The 15910-nt window shown below is 41.4% G+C and overlaps 1 protein-coding gene across 2 annotated transcripts in view; it reads left to right on the top strand.

Moving 5' to 3' along the window:
- The window catches only part of LOC140493488 (potassium voltage-gated channel subfamily KQT member 1), a 690303-nt gene that overhangs the window by 243614 nt on the left and 430779 nt on the right, over positions 1 to 15910 (top strand). For both annotated transcript variants that reach the window (XM_072591973.1, XM_072591974.1), the window contains 2 exons: positions 11459 to 11569; positions 13547 to 13642. In XM_072591973.1, the coding sequence (XP_072448074.1) occupies positions 11459 to 11569; positions 13547 to 13642 (207 nt within the window). The remainder of the gene's footprint in view (positions 1 to 11458; positions 11570 to 13546; positions 13643 to 15910) is intronic.

The following is a 15910-nucleotide window of genomic DNA, read 5'->3' as shown; positions in this document are numbered from 1 at the left end:
GTCGAGCAATGACTGTGACTGCTCAATCAGGGGAAATAACATTTCCTAATCCAAAGAAAGCGCTTTAAATTTACACTTGTCTCTAAAATTTCCCATGAGTATTTTGTTTTACATTTCAAATGCTCCCAAGTATCTGTAGTCTTTCCTTAGAATAAGGGTTTCTAATTTCTTGATTTAGGCTATTCTGGGGCTCAGTCTATAGCAATCCTGTCTTTGAAGTCCTCAGACCTGTTGGCCGTAGTTGAGATGTACACACTGTGGTTTATCTGCTTTTTGTAATTTACATAAATGATTTGGATGTGAGCGTAAGAGGTACAGTTAGTAAGTTTGCAGATGACACCAAAATTGAAGGTGTAGTGGACAGCGAAGAGGGTTACCTCAGATTACAACAGGATCTTGACCAAATGGGCCAATGGGCTGAGAAGTGGCAGATGGAGTTTAATTCAGATAAATGTGAGGTGCTGCATTTTGGGAAAGCAAATCTTAGCAGGACTTATACACTTAATGGTAAGGTCCTAGGGAGTGTTGCTGAACAAAGAGACTTTTGAGTGCAGGTTCATAGCTCCTTGAAAGTGGAGTCGCAGGTAGATAGGATAGTGAAGAAGGCGTTTGGTATGCTTTCCTTTATTGGTCAGAGTATTGAGTACAGGAATTGGGAGGTCATGTTGAAACTGTACAGGATATTGGTTAGGCCACTGTTGGAATATTGTGTGCAATTCTGGTCTCCTTCCTATTGAAAAGATGTTGCGAAACCTGAAAGGATTCAGAAAAGATTTACAAGGATGTTGCCAGGGTTGGAGGATTTGAGCTATAGGGAGAGGATGAACAGGCTGGGGCTGTTTTCTCTGGAGCGTCGGAAGCTGAGGGGTGACCTTATAGAGGTTTACAAACTTATGAGGGGCATGGATAGGGTAAATAGGCAAAGTCTTTTCCCTGGGGTTGGGAGTCCAGAACTAAAGGGCATAAGTTTAGGGTGAGAGGCAAAAGATATAAAAGAGACCCAAGGGGTAACTTTTTCACACAGAGGGTGATACGTGTATGGAATGAACTGCCAGAGGAAGTGGTGGAGGCTGGTACAATTGCAACATTTAAGAGGCATTTGGATGGGTATATGAATAGGAAGGGTTTGGAGGGATATGGACTGGGTGCTGGCAGGTGGGACTAGATTGGGTTGGGATATCTGGTCGTCATGGATGGGTTGGACCAAAGGGTCTGTTTCCATGCTGCACATCTCTATAACTCTATGACTCTAAGCACCAGGCAGACCATACCAACATTTGACCACTATTTCCCAAAGTGTGTGGGTGAATATAGGAAACAGGCAGATGCTGGCATCATCTGTGAATCTCAGCCATGTGCGGCCCATCGCCTGAGTTCTTCCTATGATGAAGTATCTATAATTGCAGGCCGTTCTTCAACAGTGACCTCTGTATGAAGTTGTTGTCACGCCTTCACTCTTGTACAAGGTGATCCGTTTTCAAAACAACATGAATCTGTACTTGGTTTTCTGTGTCTTTTCTTTCGCTAATCTCCAGCTCCATATCACAATTTGCTTATCTAAAGAATTGAGAATTCTCTTTTCAAATTCTTTCAATAAGGGTGTATGCTGAACGATATATCAAACTTAAATACTGTTTATGTTGTTACAATCCATTCCTTATCTTACCCCAATTGTTTCATGTCCTGTCCTAAATATTCACTTATAATTTGTAAAAATTGAAGCTAAATGCCTATGTAATTTGTTAATGATGAGGGAGAAGTGTAAATTGAATTCTTTGACTTTTCTCATCTTCTGTGTGTAAGTAATGATGTTTTGATTTTTCTCCCTTTTGTTTGTCTCTTTTGAAAGGCTGTGATGCATTCCCCTCTTTTTGTGAAGTCCTAGAGGAAATCAAGCCACGTCAGATTCTCTTTAGGAGTTAAAACAGATGAATGGTTTATTCATGCAGTTGAACCCAGGGAATAATGATCAACACACACACACACACACACACATACACACACATACACACACATACACACACACACGGAAAGGTAACTTGAGAGGTATGGGCATGGCATGAATTCAATGTCTGGAGAAACTACTATTCATAGGAACTCATGTTCACATGGCAATGGTTTCTTGAAGTTGACAAAGGTACAACATGATGATGTTTGTCAACCTTTTAGGTAAATGTAAGATTTCTTCCAGAAACCAAGGGCAGACCTTTTCCAGTTTCAGTTGTGGTTTTGCTGATTGCCTGGTCTGCCATGGTTCAGAGCTAGCTTCCTTCTAAACCATTTCTTTCCTGCGGCATGGACCTTCAAGTTTTGTGCATGGCAGCGACTTCCAGTGTGTGGCCACATGGCTCAGAGGGAACACTGGCTTAGAGTCAGTTGCTTTGCACAATCCTCCGCTCTTCAACTCCTTTTGTTGTGCAACGGGGCTCGTTGGTGGTGTTCACATTAGAATGACATGGAAGGATCAACCAAACACCACTTCAGAGACTGCAAACCAGGAGCTGCCCCTCACACACTGATGCTGGACCATGAAGGTACAGAAAGGAATACTGGCACCCCACTTCTTGGATAGGGACATGGTGTTGCTGAGGCACAGGCTGGAGGACGGGAATTGAATGCTAAATGTCATGGTGGGCAATGGTACCAGAGTAAGCCAGTCTTGACCCAGATGGCAGCCAAGGTCAGTGTTGTGTCTCAGGGTGAAGCAGAGTGCCCATCAGTACAGGAAGGAGGTCAGTGATCTTCAATGTCTGCCAGATATGTGCACAAACCTGAACTCTATCGCTGAGGCATGAGCACCTAAAGGGGAGGATCTCACTGGGTTACCCCACAAGGGTAACTGCTAACACTTTCTCTCTGCTACCACGCACTCTCAGAGCCACCACTCACTCTAACTCTGCCACTGTACATGCATCTCACCAAGCCTCATGGACCTCATCTCTCACTGTTGGATCAATTACATTCATGCACTGGCTCTCATCCACCTCGGTCTCCCAAGCTGCTAACCCTTTCTGACCTCTGGGATCTTCCTGCTCACAGAGGACACCTCACCACATCCACCCCTCTCCTCATGCATCACCATCAACTGCTCTTTCACATTTCATTCAATACTGCACAGTTCCTTTCATTACAGGAAAAAAGGCCCATAACAATCTGAGGTGACATGAACCTGTGAATTGGTGGCAGACATTAAGCTGCTTGCTCCCTGTGAGGAGTTAATTCTAGAATTATATAAAGAAGAATACAATTGCTTATGTGGATATAGGGAGACCTCAATGGGAAGCTAGCCCCATTCGACAATAGACAATAGACAATAGATGCAGGAGTAGGCCATTCAGCCCTTCGAGCCTGCACCGCCATTCAATATGATCATGGCTGATCATTCCTAATCAGTATCCTGTTCCAGCTCCATTGAGCTCTGCTGCTCTCCCATTACCACCAGCGCAAATTCATTCTTAATGTGCACAAGCTTTTAGACAACTAGTACTCTTTCTTTGCTTATGCACCCAATGAGCTTCCACAAAGAAGCGGCCAGCACTGGAGATCGTCAGCTCCATCTCCAACTTGAGGAGGAAGTCATGGACCCTCGCCAGCAAGATCTTCCTCTCCACCAGCTCACACCCTTTCTCCTCAGTGGCTTCTCTTCCTAGATTAGAGCACAGTCTAGTGAACATATCTCTGGCACATCTGACCGAGAAAGTAATGTCCCTAGTTTCTGACTCTAGACACCTGCACCTGCTCAGCTCCAAATAAAAAATGGTCCTGGCCATTGGTAACTTAATAAAAATGGTCAGGCAGGCAAAGGAGCAGCAAGCACATTCATTAGAAGTGGTTGATCAACTGGATCAAAGGATGAAGGGGTCCATCAATGTTAGCAGTACTGTGCTGGCTCTGACTTGCATGACTGGCTGTCTCCATGGGCAAATCGTCTCTGCAATGGCGAACCAGGTCCAACATACCCAGTGTCTATCAGATATGTGCACAAACCTGAACTCGATCACTGTAGCCACGAGTGCCTCACAGGGATGACCTGAAAGGACCTCAACCTCACTCCAGGTTTCCCTTCTTCTCCAGAATTCAGGCACCCAAAGCAAGAGATGGGGCTACAGACAGGAGCCTCCGAACCACCTTCTATGGACAATCAAGAGATGTTTAGCCCCTGCCTGAGGGGACCTGACAGGCCAACTCCCCTGAGTAAAATTGGATGGTCCCCTTGATTGACGGTGATAGTGCCTCCTGACTGACCATACCTGACTCGACACCACTAAGGACTGTGCCACTTTGACTTTTACATGTGGCCTTTTCCTTGAAGCATGTGCAGTGTGTTTTCCACATAATCTGCTGGCACATGCTGCAGCAGTGACATTAGTGCAGCATGATGCCACACAATGACCTGTCTATACCCTTGATGTTTCATGTCTCCCCACTATGACCAGCTCCCTGCCTGAGCCTCTGTACTCAAAAGCCATGCAAGCCAGAGAGACTGAACAGCCTGTAACTGATCAGGGAAGAGCCTGTGCACCAAGAAAGCAATGTGAATAGACAGATTGGCAGTCTCTATGTCTACTCAAGGTGAATGAGTGCTAAGAAAGCAAGCTAAAGGCCTAGAAGGTGTATCTTGTCCAAATGCCATTTGGCAAGGGTGTAAAACTTCAAAGTACAATGGCGAAGTGCTGAAGTGTGGGAGTTGGTCTGAATGTGGGCGTGCTTATGTGGTGAGGCTTGGTGGTTTGTCAATGTTCATGGGTGAAGGGTCAAAGAGAATGATGTTCACAGAGATGCAGTGACAAGATGCTGAAGGTACATTGGATGATGACAAGGACAAGCAATCGTGAGCTGTGGCCACCAAGTTTCCATTCTGACTGGAGGGTCCAGAATATGCAGCATTTAGTTTCTCAGGGTAAGAGAGGAGAACTGGAACACTGAAATACTGAACACTTTAAAAAAATGCAATTATGAATATTAATAAGATCTAAATATATGAAAATCAGGAAGCTGCCACACGATACCAAGAGTCATAAGTATTTGAGGCTTGAGAGGAATATCCCAAAACATTTTCTTGACATCAAGATTCTGATATTTTCATCCTCTGTATTTTCCCAACCTCATGCCATTGCTCGTGTCACATGAGGGAGGAGAAATTTCTAATCCAAGTTTTCGAGCAGGTTGAGACTTGAGGCAAATTTAGTTCGACATGGAATCTTTGATTTCCTTGCTTCCAACATTCTCCTTGATGCTAACATTTGGTTCTTATCTCAGTGAGCCAACGGTGTCTCAAGATTACAGTTAGTTTCAACAAAGGCTGGGGTGATTTTTGTCCTGTATCTGATTTGGCAACAAATGGTCCTCGTCCTTCTAGCCAGGGGTCCAGTGCTCACCTTAGGAGATAAATGTGACTATTAATACCACAACAGGCATAATGTCTTTAAGCTTCAGTGACCCAGTGAAGATCCATAATTCCTTTATATGTGATAAATGGAAAGCCATTAGTGTCAATTCAAGCATAATGAGTTTCAGTAGTTCATCCTGTGTTCAGAACTGACTGGAGAGACACATTGTCTGCTGGTCTCTTCTGTTTGGGGACCAGAAGGTCTAAACTAGGGTGTGACATTCCAGGGTACGATGTCTGAGCTCTGTCCTGGCAACTGGTAGTTCAATTTTTGCAGAAGTTATATCATGTGATTAAAAGCAGCCCCTCCTTTCTTTTAGTTTGGCCAAGTCCTTTTTCAAAATTAAACAGGCATTGCACATAAAACAATTTATGATTTCTCCTCATGCCTATGATAAGCATCTCTTCTGCTCAATCCTTCATAGTTGAGTTTCCCCATCATGCTTGACTGGTCATATGTCCACTGAACAGTGTTTTTACATTAGTTATTTTATTTGACCTAGATTTTGCTTTCATGTTAGCTCATTCCAACCGGTAGCTGGGTCTAATCATTTTTTTCAATTAATCTTAATTTTGAGGCCACCACAGCGGGAAGCCTCAAGTTTTGAACGCTGACCTTGTCTTACACAAAGCCAATGTGACCAATGTATTTAATTGTTTGAAAGATACTAAAAAGTATGAGACTCATTGACGCTATTGTTAATTAGCTTTAGATTTTCAGACTTTAGTGATGATTCCAAGCTACCCCTGCTTTGAAGCAAACTGGTGATGTATAGATTTCTTCTGTCCTGAAGAACTGCCCAAAAGCTTGCAATACTTTACTTTATAAGCTCGCTGCAATTGTTGAGAAATCTTACTGTGCTAAATTTCCACTTAAAATAAATGTATGAGAGGGAGGGGGAAATAATATTCAGAGAGAAAAGTAACGTCAACTTGATATTCCAAAGCAAATTCTTTATTTCTCCACTTCTCTGCCTTTGTATTCTATGTGTTGGTTTATTTTTCCTGATGGTGCCAGAGAGTGGTGACACTATACAACATTTTTCACTGTATTTTGTATCAAGATACACATGACACTGAATAAATCAAATCAAATAAATAAATACATCAAAACTGCCTGCATGGATAATCTTCACAGATCACTGGCAGGAGAAAAGGTTCAAAGCTTCCTCACTGCAATGAAAGTGTTTCTAGATCTTAAATGCATGTTTGTATTCATTGTATCACCACTGAAGAAGGCACACTAACATAATTACAACCACACACAAGTGATTATGGGCCAGTTTCGTTTTGCTATAATGGAGCGTGTGTCCACAGCAAAGAAATTGGAAATCACAAGTCCCAGCCCTGAGCTGTTGTCTCTCACTTACATGAAGATAACTCACAGTTTGAGTGTGCCTGGTTACTGGAGGTAGCTCGGAGAAAGTGAGGCCTGCAGATGCTGGAGATCAGAGTTGAGAGTGTAGTGCTGGAAGAGGTTGTGAAAGGAAGATTAACCCCCTGTAACATCAACAAAAGAAAGCTCAATATCATTTCAATAAAACTGTCTGCTTCTGTGAACATTGGCACTGTTTAAACTGCATAACGCCTGACGTTTGCTCCCGGCATTGGTGCTTTAAAGCACTTGAGCTTTAAAAATCACCAGCCATACTTCCAGGGTTCGGTGGAACTTGGAGGGTGCAAATTGGGATTATTGCAGGGTGAGGAGGTAGCTGGGAGTGAGGCCAGACAACCCGGATGGAGGTGGCTAGTTCATAAAGATAGCCAAGTCTCACTCATGCCAATGTATGACCCGGTACCCAGCTGTCCCTCTTCCATGGTAACTTACTTGCCTACATGACACTTCATACTCACTATCCCATTCTATGACCATCCTGCATGGTCGTTCATACGCTTCTCCATTCAACCCTGTCCCTTTTGCCCATCACCCACAGCCCTTCAAGTCCCTTATACCCTCAATCATCCTCTTGGCCTTTATGATAACGCAAAGGCAACTTATTTCAACTCGCACCCACCACCCACTCTCTGCCCTTCAGCCTCCATGCCTGACCTCTCTTGGCAAAAAGACCACCTTAGCTATCTCACTGAGAACAGAACTGATCTCAGCTGATCTAAATTCCAAACTCTGGGTCCCCCAAGCCATGGATTCAAACTCCAATTTAAAGGAAGGCAGCTGGTCATGGAAACAGCCAGCTACCTTCATCAAGGCTCCTGATTAAGGGCTTATGTCCGAAACATCGATTCTCCTGCTCCTCCAGATTTTCAGGACAATCTGAGCAGATTTTCACTTTTTGTAATTCAGTCATTTTGAGGAAAACAGCAATGCCAGTAAAACTTTGGGTTAAGCACACATTGAGGTGTTAGCAATGTACGCCATTACATTTCCAATTGATAGCACCTTTTATAAATAAAACTGCTTTACTGTTCGTCAGCACATATCCAGAACTCCCCTAACTTCTGACCAAAGCCAACTGTTCCTTCTCACACCATTAATTTGAGTTCGGTCTAATACCTGTTTTAGACAGAAAGTTATAAACTATGTGCCTAGGATCATAACAACACCAGCACAGAAAGAGACTATACAGCCACTGTATCTGTGTCAGAACAGGCTGAGTACTGAAATTATGTACTCTGCTCTTCACCTTATCACCTTTAATGCTTTCCTTCTTCAAGTGTTTATCGAATTCCCCCTGAATGCTGTGATTAATTTATGTATTCATTTACTTATTGTACTGTATTAGATAAGATTAGATTAGATTACTTACAGTGTGGAAACAGGCCCTTCAGCCCAACAAGTCCACACCGCCCCGCCAAAGCGCAACCCACCCGTACCCTTACATCTACCCCTTACCTAACACTACGGGCAATTTAGCATGGCCAATTCACCTGACCTGCACATCTTTGGACTGTGGGAGGAAACCGGAGCACCCGGTGGAAACCCACGCAGACACGGGGAGAACGTGCAAACTCCACACAGTCAGTCGCCTGAGGCGGGAATTGAACCCGGGTCTCTGGCGCTGTGAGGCAGCAGTGCTAACCACTGTGCCACCGTGCCGCCCACGGTGTACAAAAAAAAAGCTCTGCTAATCTTAATGTTTCTAGCATGGGGTTTATGTGCTTTGTTATATATTTAATAAGTTTCTGAAAATAATATACTTCTTCTCTTCAACTATTTTGAAATGGAGACCATTTTTACAACTATGGCCACCAAGCCACTACAGACTCTGGCCACTACTTCAGCAAAATTAGTTCTTTCCTCACCACATTAAATCAATTCTTTATTTTTAAAAAATGCCTCCAATATACCCAATCTATTGTTAGTTATTTGATTTGATTTATTATTTTCATACACACCTAAGTACAGTGAAAAATTTTGTTTTGCGTGTAGTACAGCAAATCACAACATACAAAGACATAAAAATCATAGGGTGATTGAAGAGGGTGAGGAATACAAAGTTACACTGTCAATTTTACAGACTTGGAATTGAGGTTTAAAAGTGCAGAATGATTCTAAGAAACGCAAGAATAAGATTTGCTGTAGAGAGCTCACAAAGAGTCATCCTGTGTCAGCACAGATATGTAACATGTTCTGTCAAAGGGCTACAGTGATCCTGAGGTATCAATCTACAACAGAATGTATTCCTTAGGTTGTACTAATTCAAAATGTTAGACTGTAACTTCATGCCACTTTCTCACCTACCATTGGTAAAAATCACTTCAAATGTGGGCATTCTGTCAGTTGTGGTTGGAAAATGCAGATGTGGAGTTCCTATTTTGGGTTTTATTTTGCTGAGAGGCAGCGTAGTTGCTTGCGGCTTCCTTTTCAGATGGATTAGAATGCAAATTACTGCCCGCTCTCTCGCTTTCACTACTTGAGTGTCTAACGTGCTTCCTATTTCTTCCACAGAATCAGTAATAGAATGGTTTGTTAAAGTCTGCATCGCAGTGAAAGGCTTGATTTAGTGAGAAGGCCCCCAACTGTAATGTGTCCTTTTCCTTCCAATGAGAGAATCAGTGCAGTTCTGTAACAGGACACCTGTTTGCACTTCAAATGGAAACCAGGGGTGTATGTTGGTGAATTATTGATAAAGCTGTGTTATCTTTGAAGAAAGGACATCTGTGCACTGGTATCAGTCAGTGGCTCTGCCTCCAGGACTGAAAGCTGAAGCTTTTCCTTCAGATCAGTATCATGCTGTCGTGTGACTTCACATTTCTAATCCTTTCTATTTTTGTTCAGGCACATGCTCCCCAGCTGTGCTCCATTACATTGTTCCTCTAATCATTCACTGAATTAAGAAAAGAAAGGGAAGGAAAAAAAAGTATCTCTAACAAGGCTTTTACTTGTGTGAACTTGTTAAGTGTCTGATTTCAAACAAAAGAATATCTTTTTCTCTGCTTGGAATGAGAGCTGTACACCTCGGATATTGTTTCACTCTGTCTTCATACCTTTATGGTTGTGACCCCTTCCCTTTATGTTTTACTTTGCAATTAACTCCTAAAAAAGTAAAGCTCCCATAGACTACTCGGATATTGAACTTTTTATTTCAAAAGCTGACTTTTAAAGAATAAACAGCAATCACCAGTAACCAACGAACGATGCAGGCTGAGCTTAGTTATTCCAGTGCAGCTGGGAATGTGCATGATTTCACTTCTTCTCAACAGCAACATTTTGGAATGGCGTTCAAGAACATTGGCTCACGTGTTTATGCACATAGATCTTTGAAGGTGGCAAGCCAAATTGCTGTTCAAAAACAGCACATGGAATCTTGTCTTTAGCAAAATGGTGAAGAGCATAAAAACAGAGAAGTTAAGATTTGTAGCTAGTACCTAATTGCCCAGAAGGCAGTTAAGTGTCAACCACAATGCTGTGGGTTTGGAGCACATTTTGGCCAGACCAGGTAAGGATGGCAGTTTCCTTCCCTAAAGGATGTTAATAAACTAGACGGGTTGTTCTAACAGTCAGTGATGGTTATCATTGGGCCCTTAATTCCAGACTTTTATTGCTTTCAAATTCTACCATCTGCTATGGATTTGAACCCATGATCAAAGAATAACCTGGGTGTCTGGATTAATACTCTATTGGCAATACCATAAGCCCATCACACTTGCTCCCCCCCCCCCACCCCACCACTTTATAATTAAAGCTGCACAGTTCACTGAGTAGGCCTCAGCTGGAGTATGGTGTCCGATTCTGGACACCAAACCTTTGTGATAGATGTGAAAGCCTGAGACACGATAGAAAGGACGTGTAGTAAAATGATAACAGAACGTGGTTATGCAGAGATTGAAAAGCTAATAGTAGGTTTGGCAGAATTACGCAAAATTATGAGAAGTTTGGATTGAGTAAATGAGGCGAGACTCAGAGGGGTTAGAAACAGATGGCCAGAGATTTAAGATAATGATCACAAAAAAGGCAAGATTTGACATAGCAAGATGCTATACTTTGAAGGACGGTGGTAATTGGAGTCAGTAACACCTTTCAGAAGGGATTTGGATGTATACTTGGATAAAATCGCAGAGGTAAAAAGAAAGAGTTGGGAGGGGTTTAAGAATAATTGGATGGCCCTTCCAAAGAACTGTTGGATGCAGTGGTCTCCTTCTGTACCGTGCTTTTCAATGTATTTATGGAGAATATCTTGACTCCCCTGAAGCAGTTTGAGTTTGGATTTGGTGAGAAGTGAAAATGCTTAAAAAAGAAGGGAACCTCAATGTCAATCTATCTCAGTCATGCCCACTTGCAGTATTTCTTCATGTTTATTTCAGTTTTTAAGCATCTGCAATACTTTGCCTTTGTAGTGGCAACACCATGCAGCGCTCCTGTGATGATCTTATCATCACATAGCATCAGAAACTTGGCTGTCTGTTATACACCCTATGCAATATTCAGTCACTCTAAGTTCGATGGTGCTGATCTTTGGTGCGTCATGTGATGATTGATTTGGCAAAGATGAGGAAAGTGATTTAAACTCAGTTAAGTTAATTCCACTGCCAAGATTTCAGCGCTTTGACACAGTAGCACTTCCCTTGAAAGCAATCTTAAAATTCACAAGCTGGTCTTTTCCTATACAGGTGACAGTCACAACAATCGGATATGGAGACAAGGTTCCCCAGACCTGGATCGGCAGGACAATTGCTTCATGTTTCTCCGTCTTTGCAATTTCATTTTTTGCACTTCCAGCTGTAAGTTTTTTTTGAAATCTAATTTTGTGGCATAGGAATTGATTGAAATCTTGATTTATTGCTTAGGTCAACCAGAATAAGAGTTACCATATGCAACGTCTCATTCTATGTAGTAATTCTTTCATAAGGGAATGTATTTAGTTGGAAAGCTTGTTATTGTGAGAAAGTGTTCAATGATTAACCTACCTAGGTTCATAAAGACACTCCAAAAATCATCATTATTCCAATTGAGAAGCTGAGTCACTGGAAACATAGAACTGAACACTAGCATGCCATGTTGATACTCCCCTTTAGCATTCATTGAGGATAAAAAGGAATTATATAGTCAACAGATACCTGGGTAATATGTTGGTACAGGCTGAATAGAATCCTGATGAGAAAGATATGTAGCGAAGTATATACCTGACTAAGACAATCAAAGGAATCTGATTGGAATTCATTCATTTTAGTTGATACGTAAATCATTTCATTATATGTGACTTTAAAATAAATCTGTGCCATCTAATTATCTTCTGTCTTTTTTACCTTGGAAATCTGATGACTGACCTTGCTTTGCAATTGCTATATAGAAAGTGAAAGACCAGTGAAAGTCAATCAAGGATGTAGAAAACATTGGGGTATTAAGAACAGTAAGGATGAAGCTGCAATGGTTAGTCCTTCAGACTTCCAGAGGGGTGATGCAGAATAATAGCAAGTCCAACTGTATTGGGTCACATAGGTTGATGTAGTGAGTCCAGGAAAGAGATTGGCAAATATTGCAGTTTTCTGATATCAGGTCAGACGTGGTAAATACTAACTATATATAGGCCAAGGCTTCATCTGTGCCATGAGGCTACTAGAGAGAATGATCTCTAGTATCATGTGATTTTACATCAATTTCCAAAGAACGTTACCTTATTTACATATTCACATTGAAGCCTAATACTACAGCTGAGTCTGCTTCCATGCTGTACGTCTCTATGACTCTATGACTCTATCAGTAGTGTAAAGTGACAACCTTTGGGAGAATTTTATACAACAAATGACACCATTTTGAAAAGTGCAGGAAGTCCTCAGCGTCCATGTACTTGAAAGTGGAAGGGTCAGTTAGTAAGATCTTTAAAAATGAATCATATGCGTTCCTTGAGTTTATAAATAAGGAACAGATTGTTGAGGCAAAGAAAACATGCTAGAACTTTATAAATCCAACTTTGTTACCAAACTAGAATGGGGCATTCAGGAGAAAGTTATTTTTCCAGTATAGTTAGCATATGTGACTTAACCACTGTATGGAGTAGTTAACGCAAATACCATAAAATCATTTAAAGAGAAGTCAGATAGTAAATTGGACAGAAAGAAATAGATGGCTCAACAGGTAGGTTAAGATAAAGAGCAATAGGAGGAGCTACTGGGGAACACAAGCATCTGTATTATCTATATCATCTGGGGCAGCATGGTGATTTCATGGTTAGCACTGTTGTCTCACAGTGTCAGGGACTCGGGTTCGATTCCGCCCACAGGCGACTGTCTAAATGGAGTTGGCACATTCTCCCCCCATCTGCTTGGGTTTCCTCCAAGTGCTCTGGTTTTCTCCCACGGTCCAAAGATATACAGGTTAGGTGGATTAGCCATGCTAAATTACTCATAGTATCCAGGGATGTGTAGGTCAGGAGAATTAGTGATCAGAACTGCAAGGTTACAGGGATTGGGGTGGGATGCTCTTCGGAGGATCGGTGTGGATTTGTTGGACGAATGGCCTGCTTCCTCACTATCGGCATTTGATGAAGTGAAGTATTGACGAGCTGTGTTGAATGGCCTGTTTCTGATGAAGGGTCAAAACATTCGCTCTGCTTTCTCTCCACCGATGCTTCCAGATGTGCTGAGTTTCTCCATCAGTTTCAGTTTTGGACCTGTTTGTGTTGTACCTCCCTTTGAACTCTACGAGAGAAGCCAGCACAACTGATATGTTTTAATTCGATATCTCTTGTGTTGTTTCAGGGGATTTTGGGTTCAGGGTTTGCTCTCAAGGTTCAACAGAAACAACGCCAGAAGCATTTTAATCGTCAGATTCCAGCAGCTGCTTCTCTCATTCAGGTAGGTTGTGGTTTATTGACTAAGTTGCAAACTGAACAGAGTAACATATTGCAACAGTGAGGGAGCCAATTGTGAATGGAATTTTACAGTCAAAAATCTACACTGGCATTGAATTTAGCCTCTTCAATTAACAATGCATTTGAATGTTTACTAGTGGGATTATTTTTCCATCAGCAGATCCAATTTCTTTCCAGAAACTTTAGAAATTGTAATTTTCTTTCTTAAAGTAAGTTGTTACAACCAGATCTAATATGAAAATTACAACTCACATGATGTTGAAGAAAGGTCAAGACGATTCAATTTAATATTTCAAGAGCTACTCTATTGTTATAATGCAGAGCACAAACAATATGTGAGTATGTTGTAATCAACAGCAGTACATAAAACCAAACTCATTTTGCAAGATAATAAATTTCAAGATGCATGAAGCTTGCCAGATGTACCTCCTTAATGCATCTCAGATGTCTTTCTTTTTAAATACTCCCATGACAGACTGTCCCCATTTCCTGACTGCTGCACACAAACATAGGGAAGGATTGGTGTGCAGGAAAGTAAAGAAATATTTGTGCTATTAGAGGTAGTGGCTCAGTACTTGTAGTACAATTCAAAAATTTCCTCGAGACATGTTCATGTACAAACGTATGACTATTCAGAATGTTCTGTGGAATATACTTCAGGGAAATTCCCATACAGTCAGAGCTGCAGATAAAGGAAGAGGATGATAAGGAGATAGCATTCATTGGCATGAATACAAGAGCATATAATTTATTAAAGGAGGGATCAGAGGGGAAAGAAATGACCAAGAGGAAAAGCATAGGTACAGACGTGAAATGTAATAGCTAAAAATTATTTTAATTCTTTCACTGTAAGAAGTTGATCAAAGAAACAAGAAATTTAGGAGATGCAGTTAAGACTGTATAATACAGTATTATTACTTATTAAGGACTAATAGATTCCTGCCCACTGTCCAAAAAAAAAGCAGGTTTCCAATGCAATTTATTTCACTGGCCTTATGCCAAAGTTGTGATGAGAGTCTGGGAGAGCCCTTGTGGACTGTCAAGACAGATCCCCATGGGATTGGAGGGTAGTTATCCTAGAGTGCTAAAGGGGTCTAGGGAAGAGATTTATAAGGCAGTGATGACATCATCTGAGACAGGGGAGCCTTATTTAAAGCTTATATAAAACAGAAACAAGCACATAAGGACTCAATGGATAATTAAATGCAGACATGAAGATTATCTGTACCAGAATAAAACAGTAAACAACAATCAAAACAGACACAATTTTTACCAAACAATCTTTTTTTACAATGGAGGTGATATCTCTATGGCCTACAGAAACCATTCCAAAACCTTGTACCTAGTATTTTAGAATTAATTTGAAACCAATCTGCATGGAAGTCTTTCAGTTAAGCTCAAAACTTTGGAGGTCAAGAGTAAATATTAGGAGTTGATAAGAAATCTTCTGATAGAATACCAAACATTTTTTCTGAAGAATTATGTTTCATTTTGGGTGGATAATATGACTATACTGAAGAAGGTGTTCAGTAAAATTATTTCATTTTACTGCTGAGCTCAAACAGACCATTTTGTCTGTTGTAAAGGCCCTAACCTGCAGTCATAGAGATGTTCAGTGCAGAAACAGACCCTTTGGTCCAGCTTGTCCATTCCAACCAGATATCCCAAATTATTCTGGTCCCATTTGCCAGCACTTGGCCCGCATCCCTCTAAACCCTTCCTATTCATAGTATGAGAGCCATAAACTAATGAAGCAGCTGTAGATATTCTAGAAAGATGGATAATGTCTATTTGGTGCTCATCATCTGATGTTCTTTAAGCCCCTACGCTACTCATTAAACTGTGAACAAAAAATTTGGTGAAGATCGATTTTAAAAAAAACTCTGCCAGCCTTGAATGGTAGACCACACAATGTAACATTTGTTTGAGCAGATTCAATAAAGGTATTTTGAATTCAAAGTGTTTGGACACATTATAACACATCTCTGTAGCCATTTCACCCTGAGTGTAGATTAGATTACTTACAGAGTGGAAACAGGCCCTTCGGCCCAACATGTCCACACCGACCTGCCGAAGCGCAACCCACCCAGACCCATTCCCCTACATTTACCCCTTCACCTAACACTACGGGAAATTTAGCATGGCCAATTCACCTAACCTGCACATTTTTGGATTGTGGGAGGAAACCGGAGCACCCGGAGGAAACCCACGCAGATACAGGGAAAATGTGCAAACTCCACATAGAGAGTCG

This window comes from Chiloscyllium punctatum, chromosome 22, assembly GCF_047496795.1.
Source record: "Chiloscyllium punctatum isolate Juve2018m chromosome 22, sChiPun1.3, whole genome shotgun sequence".
In the NCBI taxonomy this organism is placed as follows: domain Eukaryota; kingdom Metazoa; phylum Chordata; class Chondrichthyes; order Orectolobiformes; family Hemiscylliidae; genus Chiloscyllium; species Chiloscyllium punctatum.
Note: the sequence above shows the minus strand (reverse complement) of the source record. Positions and strands in the feature narration are given on the sequence as shown.